At 38.2% G+C, this 13,237-nt stretch overlaps 1 protein-coding gene across 6 annotated transcripts in view; it reads left to right on the forward strand.

Annotated features, from left to right (window-relative positions):
- The window catches only part of LBHD2 (LBH domain containing 2), a 44,403-nt gene that overhangs the window by 18,955 nt on the left and 12,211 nt on the right, over window positions 1-13,237 (forward strand). Inside the window, exon 1 of one of the 6 annotated variants that reach the window (XM_075844273.1) lies at window positions 1,069-1,171. The exons of 3 other annotated variants lie outside the window; for them this stretch is intronic. Coding sequence is in view for 1 of the 3 variants with exons in the window: in XM_075844268.1 (XP_075700383.1) it covers window positions 11,973-11,989 (17 nt within the window). In the remaining 2 variants the exon portion in view is untranslated. Of the gene's footprint in view, window positions 1-1,068; window positions 1,172-6,436; window positions 6,541-11,957; window positions 11,990-13,237 lie in introns of those variants that run through there. 2 more of the 6 variants (XM_075844272.1, XM_075844268.1) reach the window with 2 other exon arrangements.

Raw genomic sequence — 13,237 nt, forward strand, 5'->3', positions numbered from 1 at the left:
GCTCCAATTGCATCCGTAATGGACGCCGCGAAAGACGCGAGTACGAGCAATTACGTCTGAAATTCAGGAGCTGTTTTCGCCTGAAAACAGCTCCGTAATTTCAGGCGTAATTGACATTGCCGTGTGAACATACCCTTACTGTATGATACTTTTAATAGAATACTGTATGGCGGTATTATGTGGGAATTGTATGATACTATGACTTGGGTACTGTATGGCAACATTACCATCCATCCATCCATATTGTACTGCAGCAAATGTTTTATTACATTGATCGGACATGCCATAGATGCTACACAAAGGGGCTTTAAAGAAAGGTAGCCTCTTAACTATTTTTTGCAGTTTGAGGGGTCCCAGAGGTCAGACCTCTAGAAGCAGATATTTATGACATAGCCTAAGGATTTCCAATCAGTGCCCCCCCCCCCAAATCCTGGGGATTTTTGAGAGCTGGTGAAAGGTTCTTAAAAAGTATTTCCTCTGAATATTGCACTTCGTGGCTCTGAGTTGTAGGATTTCATGCTGACCGGGTACTGCCACCCCTGGCATGCACACTCCATTATAAATACCCTGGCTGCACCTGGCTCTGCTCTCCTGTATTCACTGACACCACCATCATCATCTCTCACTAAGGGTATGTTCACACGGCCTATTTACGGACGTAATTCGGGCGTTTTTGGAGCCGTTTTCTCATAGACTCTATTGAAAACAGCTCCATAAAAACGGCGCGAAAAACGTGAGTTGCTCAAAAAACGTCTGAAAATCAGGGGTTTTTTGGCTCAGCGTGTGAACATACCCTTATACCTACTGGTTCTGCTAGTGCTGCACCTACACTGGGGAATTTCCAAATTTGCACAAGCTGTTTTTTTTCTACCTCTAGTATTCAAATACTTTAGATCAGGACACGTCAGCGTGTTGTGCAGTGAAGAGGATCTGTCACCTCTCCTGACATGTATATTTTGCTACATACTTGTATTCCCCATAAAAGAAAAATTTCAAAACATATTTTCTCTGAACTCTGCATTGTGCCGATCCTCAGTTATTCCTCCCAGAAATGTATGAATAAATTGTCAACTGAATGTTACCATTTGTCAAAGAGGTGCGTCCTACATGTTCTGAGACTGTCAGCACAGATTGGACATTGTCAGTCTAGTACTGGGAAATAACATGGCAGGTAAGTTTATAAAGTGATATAGAGGCTATTGCATGTGATGTCAGCTATGGTTATATAGTGATGTACAGGATATTACATGGCAGGTATGGTTATATAGTGATGTACAGGATATTACATGGCAGGTATGGTTATATAGTGATGTACAGGATATTACATGGCAGGTATAGTTATATAGTGATGTATAGGATATTACATGGCAGGTATAGTTATATAGTGATGTATAGGATATTACATGGCAGGTATAGTTATATAGTAATGTACAGGATAATACATGGCAGGTATGGTTATATAGTGATGTACAGGATATTACATGGCAGGTATAGTTATATAGTGATGTATAGGATATTACATGGCAGGTATAGTTATATAGTGATGTACAGGATATTACATGGCAGGTATGGTTATATAGTGATGTACAGGATAATACATGGCAGGTATGGTTATATAGTTATATACAGGATATTACATGGCAGGTATGGTTATATAGTGATGTACAAGATATTACATGGCAGGTATGGTTATATAGTGATGTACAGGATAATACATGGCAGGTATAGTTATATAGTGATGTACAGGATATTACATGGCAGGTATGGTTATATAGTGATGTACAGGATAATACATGGCAGGTATGGTTATATAGTTATATACAGGATATTACATGGCAGGTATGGTTATATAGTGATGTACAAGATATTACATGGCAGGTATGGTTATATAGTGATGTATAGGATATTACATGTCAGGTATAGTTATATAGTGATGTACAGGATAATACATGGCAGGTATGGTTATATAGTTATATACAGGATATTACATGGCAGGTATGGTTATATAGTGATGTACAAGATATTACATGGCAGGTATGGTTATATAGTGATGTATAGGATATTACATGGCAGGTATAGTTATATAATGATGTACAGGATATTACATGGCAGGTATAGTTATATAGTGATGTATAGGATATTACATGGCAGGTATAGTTATATAGTGATGTATAGGATATTACATGGCAGGTATAGTTATATAGTGATGTATAGGATATTACATGGCAGGTATGGTTATATAGTGATGTACAGGATATTACATGGCAGGTATAGTTATATAGTGATGTATAGGATATTACATGGCAGGTATAGTTATATAGTGATATACAGGATATTACATGGCAGGTATAGTTATATAGTGATGTATAGGATATTACATGGCAGGTATAGTTATATAGTGATGTATAGGATATTACATGGCAGGTATAGTTATATAGTGATATATAGGATATTACATGGCAGGTATAGTTATATAGTGATGTACGGTATATTGCATGGCAGGTATGGTTATATAGTGATGTACAGGATATTACATGGCAGGTATGGTTATATAGTGATGTACGGGATATTACATGGCAGGTATGGTTATATAGTGATGTACGGTATATTGCATGACAGGTACGGTTATATAGTGATGTACAGGATATTACATGGCAGGTATGGTTATATAGTGATGTACAGGATAATACATGGCAGGTATGGTTATATAGTGATGTATAGGATATTACATGGCAGGTATAGTTATATAGTGATGTACAGGATATAACATGGCAGGTATGAGTATATAGTGATGTACAGGATATTACATGGCAGGTATAGTTATATAGTGAGATACAGGATAATACATGGCAGGTATAGTTATATAGTGATGTATAGGATATTACATGTCAGGTATAGTTATATAGTGATGTACAGGATATTACATGGCAGGTATAGTTATATAGTGATGTATAGGATATTACATGGCAGGTATAGTTATATAGTGATGTATAGGTTATTACATGGCAGGTATAGTTATATAGTGATATATAGGATATTACATGGCAGGTATAGTTATATAGTGATGTACAGGATATAACATGGCAGGTATGAGTATATAGTGATGTACAGGATATTACATGGCAGGTATAGTTATATAGTGAGATACAGGATAATACATGGCAGGTATAGTTATATAGTGATGTATAGGATATTACATGGCAGGTATAGTTATATAGTGATGTATAGGATATTACATGTCAGGTATAGTTATATAGTGATGTACAGGATATTACATGGCAGGTATAGTTATATAGTGAGATACAGGATAATACATGGCAGGTATAGTTATATAGTGATGTATAGGATATTACATGGCAGGTATAGTTATATAGTGATGTATAGGATATTACATGTCAGGTATAGTTATATAGTGATGTACAGGATATTACATGGCAGGTATAGTTATATAGTGATGTATAGGATATTACATGGCAGGTATAGTTATATAGTGATGTATAGGATATTACATGGCAGGTATAGTTATATAGTGATGTATAGGATATTACATGGCAGGTATGGTTATATAGTGATGTATAGGATATTACATGGCAGGTATAGTTATATAGTGATGTACAGGATATAACATGGCAGGTATGAGTATATAGTGATGTACAGGATATTACATGGCAGGTATAGTTATATAGTGAGATACAGGATAATACATGGCAGGTATAGTTATATAGTGATGTATAGGATATTACATGGCAGGTATAGTTATATAGTGATGTACAGGATATTACATGGCAGGTATAGTTATATAGTGATGTATAGGATATTACATGGCAGGTATAGTTATATAGTGATGTATAGGATATTACATGGCAGGTATAGTTATATAGTGATATATAGGATATTGCATGGCAGGTATGGTTATATAGTGATGTACAGGATATTACATGGCAGGTATAGTTATATAGTGATGTATAGGATATTACATGGCAGGTATAGTTATATAGTGATGTATAGGATATTACATGGCAGGTATAGTTATATAGTGATGTATAGGATATTACATGGCAGGTATAGTTATATAGTGATATACAGGATATTACATGGCAGGTATAGTTATATAGTTATATACAGGATATTACATGGCAGGTATAGTTATATAGTGATGTATAGGATATTACATGGCGGGTATGGTTATATAGTGATGTATAGGATATTACATGGCAGGTATGGTTATATAGTGATATACGGGATATTACATGGCAGGTATGGTTATATAGTGATATACGGGATATTACATGGCAGGTATGGTTATATACAGGATATTACATGGCAGGTATAGTTATATAGTGATGTACAGGATATTACATGGCAGGTATGGTTATATAGTGATATACGGGATATTACATGGCAGGTATGGTTATATACAGGATATTACATGGCAGGTATAGTTATATAGTGATGTACAGGATATTACATGGCAGGTATGGTTATATACAGGATATTACATGGCAGGTATGGTTATATAGTTATATACAGGATATTACATGGCAGGTATGGTTATATAGTGATATACAGGATATTACCTGGCAGGTATGGTTATATTGTGCGGTACAGAATATTACATAGCAGGAATGGTTATATAGTGAGATACAGGATATAACATGTCAGGTATGGTTATATAGTGATGTATAGGATATTACATGGCAGGTATAGTTATATAGTGATGTATAGGATATTACATGGCATGTATGGTTATATAGTGATGTACAGGATATTACATGGCAGGTATAGTTATATAGTGATGTACAGGATATTACATGGCAGGTATAGTTATATAGTGATGTACAGGATATTACATGGCAGGTATGGTTATATATAGTGATGTACAGGATATTACATGGCAGGTATGGTTATATATAGTGATATACAGGATATTACATGGCAGGTATGGTTATATATATATATATATATATATATAGTGATGTACGGGATATTGCATGGCAGGTATGGTTATATATAGTGATATACAGGATATTACAGGGCAGGTATAGTTATATAGTGATGTACAGGATATTACATGCCAGGTATGGTTATATATAGTGATGTATAGGATATTACATGGCAGGTATGGTTATATATAGTGATGTACAGGATATTACATGGCAGGTATGGTTATATATAGTGATGTACAGGATATTACATGGCAGGTATGGTTATATATAGTGATGTACAGGATATTACATGGCAGGTATGGTTATATATAGTGATGTACAGGATATTACATGGCAGGTATGGTTATATATAGTGATATACAGGATATTACATGGCAGGTATGGTTATATATAGTGATGTACAGGATATTACATGGCAGGTATGGTTATATATAGTGATGTACAGGATATTACATGGCAGGTATGGTTATATATAGTGATGTACAGGATATTACATGGCAGGTATGGTTATATATAGTGATGTACAGGATATTACATGGCAGGTATGGTTATATATAGTGATGTACAGGATATTACATGGCAGGTATGGTTATATATAGTGATGTACAGGATATTACATGGCAGGTATGGTTATATATAGTGATATACAGGATATTACATGGCAGGTATGGTTATATATATATATATATATATATATATATATATATATAGTGATGTACGGGATATTGCATGGCAGGTATGGTTATATATAGTGATATACAGGATATTACATGGCAGGTATGGTTATATAGTGATATACAGGATATTACATGGCAGGTATAGTTTATAGTTATATAGTGTGGCACAGGATATAATTGGATTGCATTTGGTTCTCCGAAACACGGCACTCTTTTAGATCTTAGATAATGACCGGACCAGGGTTAATGTTGGCGAGCGGATCTGATCCCCTGATCCTGATCGAGCGATTTGTGTGTCTAGATCTCTGTGGATAATATCAGGATGTACATTACTATTATCTGCTAGAGATATAACTGCTGCGTGTAAACCGATTTTGACTGATGGATTCATGTGATATGACACCATAATTATTGTGACAATGGATGAGAAGCGCAGCCCACAACATTCCTGGGATAAATGGCGCATCAGTGTAACCGGGGGAATCGCTGTATTGTAGGATGGAAACCAGTCCCTCCCAGAGGCCGTATCTGATACTGCACTGTAACTTAAATGGTTGATCTTTTTATATTTAATCACGACTGATATTGGGATGACGGGTGCAGTATACATTGCTAAGTAAAATGATAAAGAGATTTTATTAAATAGATTTTCCTCAATTCTTGAATTTTCTTAATGTCCCTCCCATCATGCCTCAGGACAGAGTTCATATTCTCGTTATCCTGGGAGGAGCTTTTTCTATGCTCATTGTCGCCCCCTGCTGTATATAAACTGACAAGAGGAGTGGGGGAAGGGAAGTAACAACTTCTCTACACACATTTCTGCACCACAAAATTGGTTGACTAAAACGGAGAAGAAAAAGAAACACGGCACCACATCGTGCAAAGTAAAAGTGGGATTAAGTGAAGGAGCAAAACTGGTAAGATATAAGCTCACCTTGGAGAGTGGACACTGATGAGGTGTCACACAAGCAGAAGAGCTGCTGCCAGGTCCAAAAACACAAACAAAACAGAGTTTGTTGTCCAAATAGGAAGTAAAAAGCAGAAAAACGGACCAACGGCGCTGCAATTGAGGTCGGGAAATAAGGACCTTTAGACGGACATCACGGCAAATTTTTATTTTTTATTTTCAATGTCTCTGAACTTTGACCTGTGTTTTTTGGCGGGACTTTGTTCCCTCTTCCTGTTTCCTCTTGTATTCACTTGTATATAAATGTGCTTGAACCACACATGTTATGTTGGCCTGATGAAGACACCAGTCCGGTGTCGAAACGCGTAGCCTTGTCATTAAAATATTTGCCGAGATGTCCGTCTAAAGGTCCTTATTTCCCGACCTCAATTGCAGCGCCGTTGGTCCGTTTTTCTGCTTTTTACTTACAAAATTGGTTGTCACTTTTCGGTGCGATCCCTTTAAACGGGTGTTCAATCAATACCCTTTTATTACATGTCAATCAAACAAGTGTAAAAATGGGGGTTCCACCTGTTTGCCCCCCATTCTTGGTGGAGGGTGAGCATGACCGCTATGCCGGATCTGCTTTCAATGGATCCTGAAGGACCCCCAAATGACTTTTATAATGGGGTCCACTATCGGGTCCAGTTTTGGCTATATTCTACATTTCACAAAGGTGTATCGCCTCTTTATTCACCCCTAATGTCTGCTGGTAAAGTACTGGCGGCACTGGTTGGCATTTGTGATGTGGATGTCAATGATCACTATAGTGCGTGATAATCAAAAGTGATTCTAGACTGTTGGATTCCTCTGACTAAGGAATAATTCATCCATGAATATCCATATTACTCCATCAAAATAGGCGTTTCCGTGCTCCTACGACGTTCTCTGCCAGGGGGACCCTTCCTTCAACAACTCCTGCCAGCCGCGTAGCCACTTTTATGCCTCACTGCACATTTGTGCCTCGCGCCTCAGTGAGGCATGGAGGCACATAAGGTACTATGAAAGCGGTAAGAAAAACAAAATAGAAGTTTCTTGATCTTGTCATTTGAAGATCTCAGAATTGACATGTGTTCTGTGTGGGATGTCATCTCCTTGCTTCTGACAGACTGTTCTGGAGAACGGGAAGTACTGATTCAGATGGACATTACAATGAAAACATTATTTATGTGTGTAGCAGAGCTGTTTATGTTGCAGAACATGGACGCTCCTGTATCTGAGAATTTGGAGTCTCAATATGCATTTTTCTGTAGCGGACACTGTATGCATGTGCCAGGGGGGGGGGGGGAGGGGGTATAAACTTAAAGGGTAATTCCACTTAAAACAACATCCCGCAGTTTAAATCTACAGAAGAAGTTAAGTAACTTTGTAATTATTTTTGCTTTATTGTTTTTGTACTGATTCTGAGTTATTTTATGTTTTTCTCCATTCATATCCAGAGCTGCATTCAAAATTCTGCTCATCCCTCCTGGATACAGACAGTGTTTTAGCTCCGCCTCGTTCTGAGACATGTGACCAGGCAGCTGACACATTAAATGAAAGTTGTCTGAACCAGCTGTTTACTGTGTATGGGGATGTCCAGACCCTCAGATGTCTGGGGGAAAAAGGTTTGGGCTTTTTGGATTTCAAGTTGCTTGAATCTTCTGTAACAGGTTTCTGTCAGCGGCTTATTCCCCCTCTTCGATTGAAAACAGATGCACGCTCGGCTCAGGAGCAGAGATTTCATCAGGGGTATAACTCGGGGATGCCGAGGTCGCAACTGGGACCTGGTGCCTGAGAGGACCAAAAAGCCCCTCTGTTATATAAGATGACACCAGTAGTATAGGGCCCTGTTCACACAGAGTTTTTTGGTGCAGATCGTGACACAGAAATAGTGTCAGAATCTGCGCCAAGAAACGTCCGAACTCGCCCCCCATTGAATTCAATGGGAGGCAGAGGCTTTTTTTTTCCCGGGGTGGCTTTTGTCATCTTGCGGAAAGAAAAAGCGGCATGACCGTTCTTGCCGCTGTTTCCACCACTGACCTCCCCTTGAAATCGATGGGAGGGAGAAAAAAAACCAGCTGTGCTAGTTTCCGAGCGTTTTTCACAGCTTGTTTTTTGCCCGCGGTCCTAGAAGCTATGCAAGGACCGCGGGCCAAAAAACTAGCTACGGAAAACGTAGAAAAAAAAAGCGCAAGCAATTGAAAATCTGCCTCAAAATCCCTGAAGGAGTTCTGAGGCAGATTGTAAAAAAACTCAGTGTGAACAGGGCCTTATAGTTAGATGATAGGTGGGGAACCCAGGATCTTTGGGTTGCAGCTCTGGATTTCATAGTCTTTATCCTGGGAGGAGCTTTCCCCCAGTTGTCCTCTAAAATTCACTTTGTATAAGGATTGGGACCTGACTGCTCCCGGTGTCACATTTCTGGCTCAGGAAACTGGTTATCCTTCTTCAAATTTTTAGTTTTACCTACCCCACATAGTTAAATATTCACTAAAGAAAACATTAGTAAAGAACATTATTGAAAGTGGACAATCCCTTTAAATTCTGTTCTTGTTGTTAAAGGGGAAGGAAGGATCAGATACCAATTCACCTCTTTGAAATGCTGACCTCTTTTTGTGAACAATGCCTTTAATTCGGAAAGTTTTCGAACCGGTTAGACAGGGCTACAAACCCGTCTTCTCAGTGGCGGAGGCTGATACAGCATGTACTGAGGTACAATAAGGCAGAACACAGTCTGCACTGCTAAGTGCTTTATTGTGGAGAGGAACATTGAAGAAACAATGAAAGGAAGAATATGATCAGACAATATGACGAACTCTTAAATGACTACGTAGGTTCAGCCACATACAGGGACTTAAAGGGAAATGGAACCTAAAGCGAAATATACCGTAAATAGCAGGCAATAGTGATGACATTCATTAATATATATGTATATTTGCAGCTATGTTGGCGGAATTTTTCAGGGAATTGTGATTCTAATAATACCATTATATAATAGGACAACTCCATTCCATATGCCTTATTAGGACGTGTGGACGTCATTGAGGGGGATCTCCCGCTGGTGATCCCCCTCTATTAGACAGAGTGTAGAGCTGGTTCAAAGAGCAGCTCAAGCGCTGGAGGACTCAGCGCGACCATGGTTGCACATTTTTTTGAATGGCCGGCATGTAATACCACATTTTTCCTGTAGTGGCCTCTTCAGGAGAAATGTGCGGCCATCTGCAGCTTCCCACAGTGATCACAGGGGATTTGAGCTGGCTCCTCATTTTAGAGAAGGGGTTATCCAGATAAGCACTTGTCTAATATATTCGGTGAAGCTCTAAATTGGAGTTATATCTTAACACTATGGCCATCATGACGGCTCTGAAAGAAGTTGTCACCCAGCTTTCCTAGAACCCAGAATCACATCTTTGCCTATTAAGAAGGGAGGATTTATGTCCATTCAGAGTTGTAAAACTCGATCACAACTATCGTGGGAGCTGTAATGGCGGCTTTATTTATTATATTTAGATAGAAATAGTTACTCAGAAATAGCATTATTAAAGCGTACCTATATATATATATATATAAAATTATTCAGAATCCTCTTCTCAATCCCCAAATTATTTGTTGAGTTTACAATAGAAGGTAGGGAGGAGGGGGAGGAAGGGAATGCAGCTGCAGTATCCGTGAGACTGCATGCTGCGAGAGGGGAGAGGGAGGTGGCATGTAGAGAGATCAGCGTAGGGGAAGGTGAAGACCAAAATGCGGAGGTGACACACATTTCTGGCTCCACTACATTTTATCCACATTTGCAGCTGCCTAAGAAGGGATTGGTAGTCTTTTTAGACAGATGGGGACACTTTAAAGTGACAGAAGATATAATGGTGGTCACTTGCTAATTATCAGCAGGATGTGTTTGTGAAACGCGTTGTTCTTAGCATTAGCCAAAGCTTAAAATGCCTCGCGACTCATCTGTATATCATTCAGCTTTATTGGCCCTTTAAGAGATAAACTGAGACTGTCGTTGATATTGATCGTCAAGGAAAATCCATTCACCTAGAACTGAGGAAGAGCTGACGAAAAACGATTGAAAGATTGATCGGTCGTGTATTTTTCTCAGTCTCTGTGGAAAGTAGATCATGTCATGGATTACAATAATACTGAATATTCATAACGCAGCATGACGGCAAGGAGTCAGTTGGTAACTCCATGGTTGAAATCTCCTCGTCTAAAATACTTCTCACTGCTGAGGGTTTGTTACAATTGTTTCCAGTCTAGACAATCCTCTGTAAGATAAATACATCAGCAGCAGAAATATCTCTCCTGTCTCATGCAGGTAAAATGTATCAGTTTGCAGTCCATGCTGTTTAGCTCAAAGAGGATTTCACTAGATACAACTGTAACAAACCTTCTGCTGTAAGAAGTATAGTGTCTGTACAGGTTTTTAGCCTTTGGATGTGAACTGAATGCTACCATTAACTGACAGCAAGCGTAGATCTTGAAAATGGTGAGAAATTGGAACACAAAGTAGATTAGAGAGTTGCAGAACTTTTCATTGTACAATGATTAAGATTTATTTACATGAAGTGGAATCCCCCTTTAAGGGATTTTTCCCATCATGGACCTGTGTCGCATACTCACGAGAGCCACACCTGTCTCTAGATATCTCCTGGGAGTTACGGAAACAGCTGAGCAAGCAAGCCCCCTCTGGGCTAGAACGGAGGGCCCGCCGGCAAGAGGGGCTACCTTTTTGACGGACTTGATACGTCCATGTATTACGTTGCCTATTTGAATGGACGCCATGTAATATTTACAGTTTCTCTGTAGTGGCCACTGCAGGGGGAAACGTCTAGTTGGTCGCGGCTTTCTTTTGCTCAATCAGATGTCTGCTGGGTGTTGGACCCGCCGCGAATCTATTCTGAAAGGGACTGTCTCTGATGTGACTTCCCCTTTAAATACTCTCTTTATCTGTTTATATGTTTCTTAAACAGCTGGGTGACCACTAAATGGGCCACCAGCACCCACGGGGAAGTCACAAAGCGTTCTTAAAGGCTAATCCTCCAGCAAATGGGGAGGAGATGATGTATTGCTTTATAACTAGGCTGATTTTCCATTCCAGGAAAGCTAGCTGACAACCTGTGTGGGAGTGGCAATGGCAGCCATATTAGTTGTCACCCAGTTTTTCATAGAAATAGATATGGCGGAATAGAAGAGGACGACTCAAGTTGTGAGGGCGTTCCGGGAGTTATAGATTGGCCACAGTCATCTCGCAGACCACCCTGTAATAATATTTTTATTGCCTTATATCTCTTTATTACTGTTCACTTTCAATTTATCTCTAAAAGCCGCAGTCAAGGATCTTTGTGATGTTATAAAAGACAGCAAATCGTATGCAGCGAAGTTCATGTCAGCTCTACCTCTGGTGCATGGAGCGAGCAGATGAGCCGATGTTTTCGGTAAATGTTTCGCAAATGAGAAGTAAATAAGATCTAATTGGCTGAGACACATTCCAAATTAGTCATTAGATGAGAGAAAAATAATATAGTGTCACCAGCGCCGAGCTCCAGCATCTGACTGCACGAGTTCTAGATCTTCTCTCTGACCTATATACATGCTAAAATAATCCTGAGAAATGTACAGAATCACTGCCTTAAAGGAGAACTGCTGCACTAGAAACAGACTTCTGGAGCTGTGTAAAATACATCTAATATAATCCAGATTTGTTCAAGTTCATATTCTATTCCATATGAGGCAGCATTACAGTAATTATATTCTTCTATATAGGGGCAGTATTATAGTAGTTGTATTCTTGTATATAGGAGCAGTATTATAGTAGTTATATTCTTGTATATAGGGGCAGTATTATAGTAGTTGTATTCTTGTATATAGGAGCAGTATTATAGTAGTTATATTCTTGTATATAGGGGCAGTATTATAGTAGTTATATTCTTGTATATAGGGGCAGTAGTATAGTAGTTATATTCTTATATATAGGGGCAGTATTATAGTAGTTATATTCTTCTATATAGGGGCAGTATTATAGTAGTTATATTCTTGTATATAGGAGCAGTATTATAGTAGTTATATTCTTGTATATAGGGGCAGTATTATAGTAGTTATATTCTTGTATATAGGAGGCAGTATTATAGTAGTTATATTCTTGTATAAAGGAGCAGTATTATAGTAGTTATATTCTTGTATATGGGGGCAGTATTATAGTAGTTATATTCCTGTATATAGGGGGCAGTATTATAGTAGTTATATTCTTGTATATAGGGGGCAGTATTATAGTAGTTATATTCTTGTATATAGGGGCAGTATTATAGTAGTTATATTCTTGTATATAGGGGCAGTATTATAGTAGTTATATTCTTGTATATAGGGGGCAGTATTATAGTAGTTATATTCTTGTATATAGGGGGCAGTATTATAGTAGTTATATTCTTGTATATAGGGGCAGTATTATAGTAGTTATATTCTTGTATATAGGGGGCAGTAATATAGTAGTTATATTCTTGTATATAGGGAGCAGTATTATAGTAATTATATTCTTGTATATAGGAGGCAGTATTATAATAGTTATATTCTTGTATATAGAGGGCAGTATTACAGTAATTATATTCTTCTATATAGGGGCAGTATTATAGTAGTTGTATTCTTGTATATAGGAGCAGTATTATAGTAGTTATATTCTTCTATATAGG

This window comes from Rhinoderma darwinii, chromosome 12, assembly GCF_050947455.1.
Source record: "Rhinoderma darwinii isolate aRhiDar2 chromosome 12, aRhiDar2.hap1, whole genome shotgun sequence".
NCBI classification, from domain to species: Eukaryota; Metazoa; Chordata; class Amphibia; order Anura; family Rhinodermatidae; genus Rhinoderma; species Rhinoderma darwinii.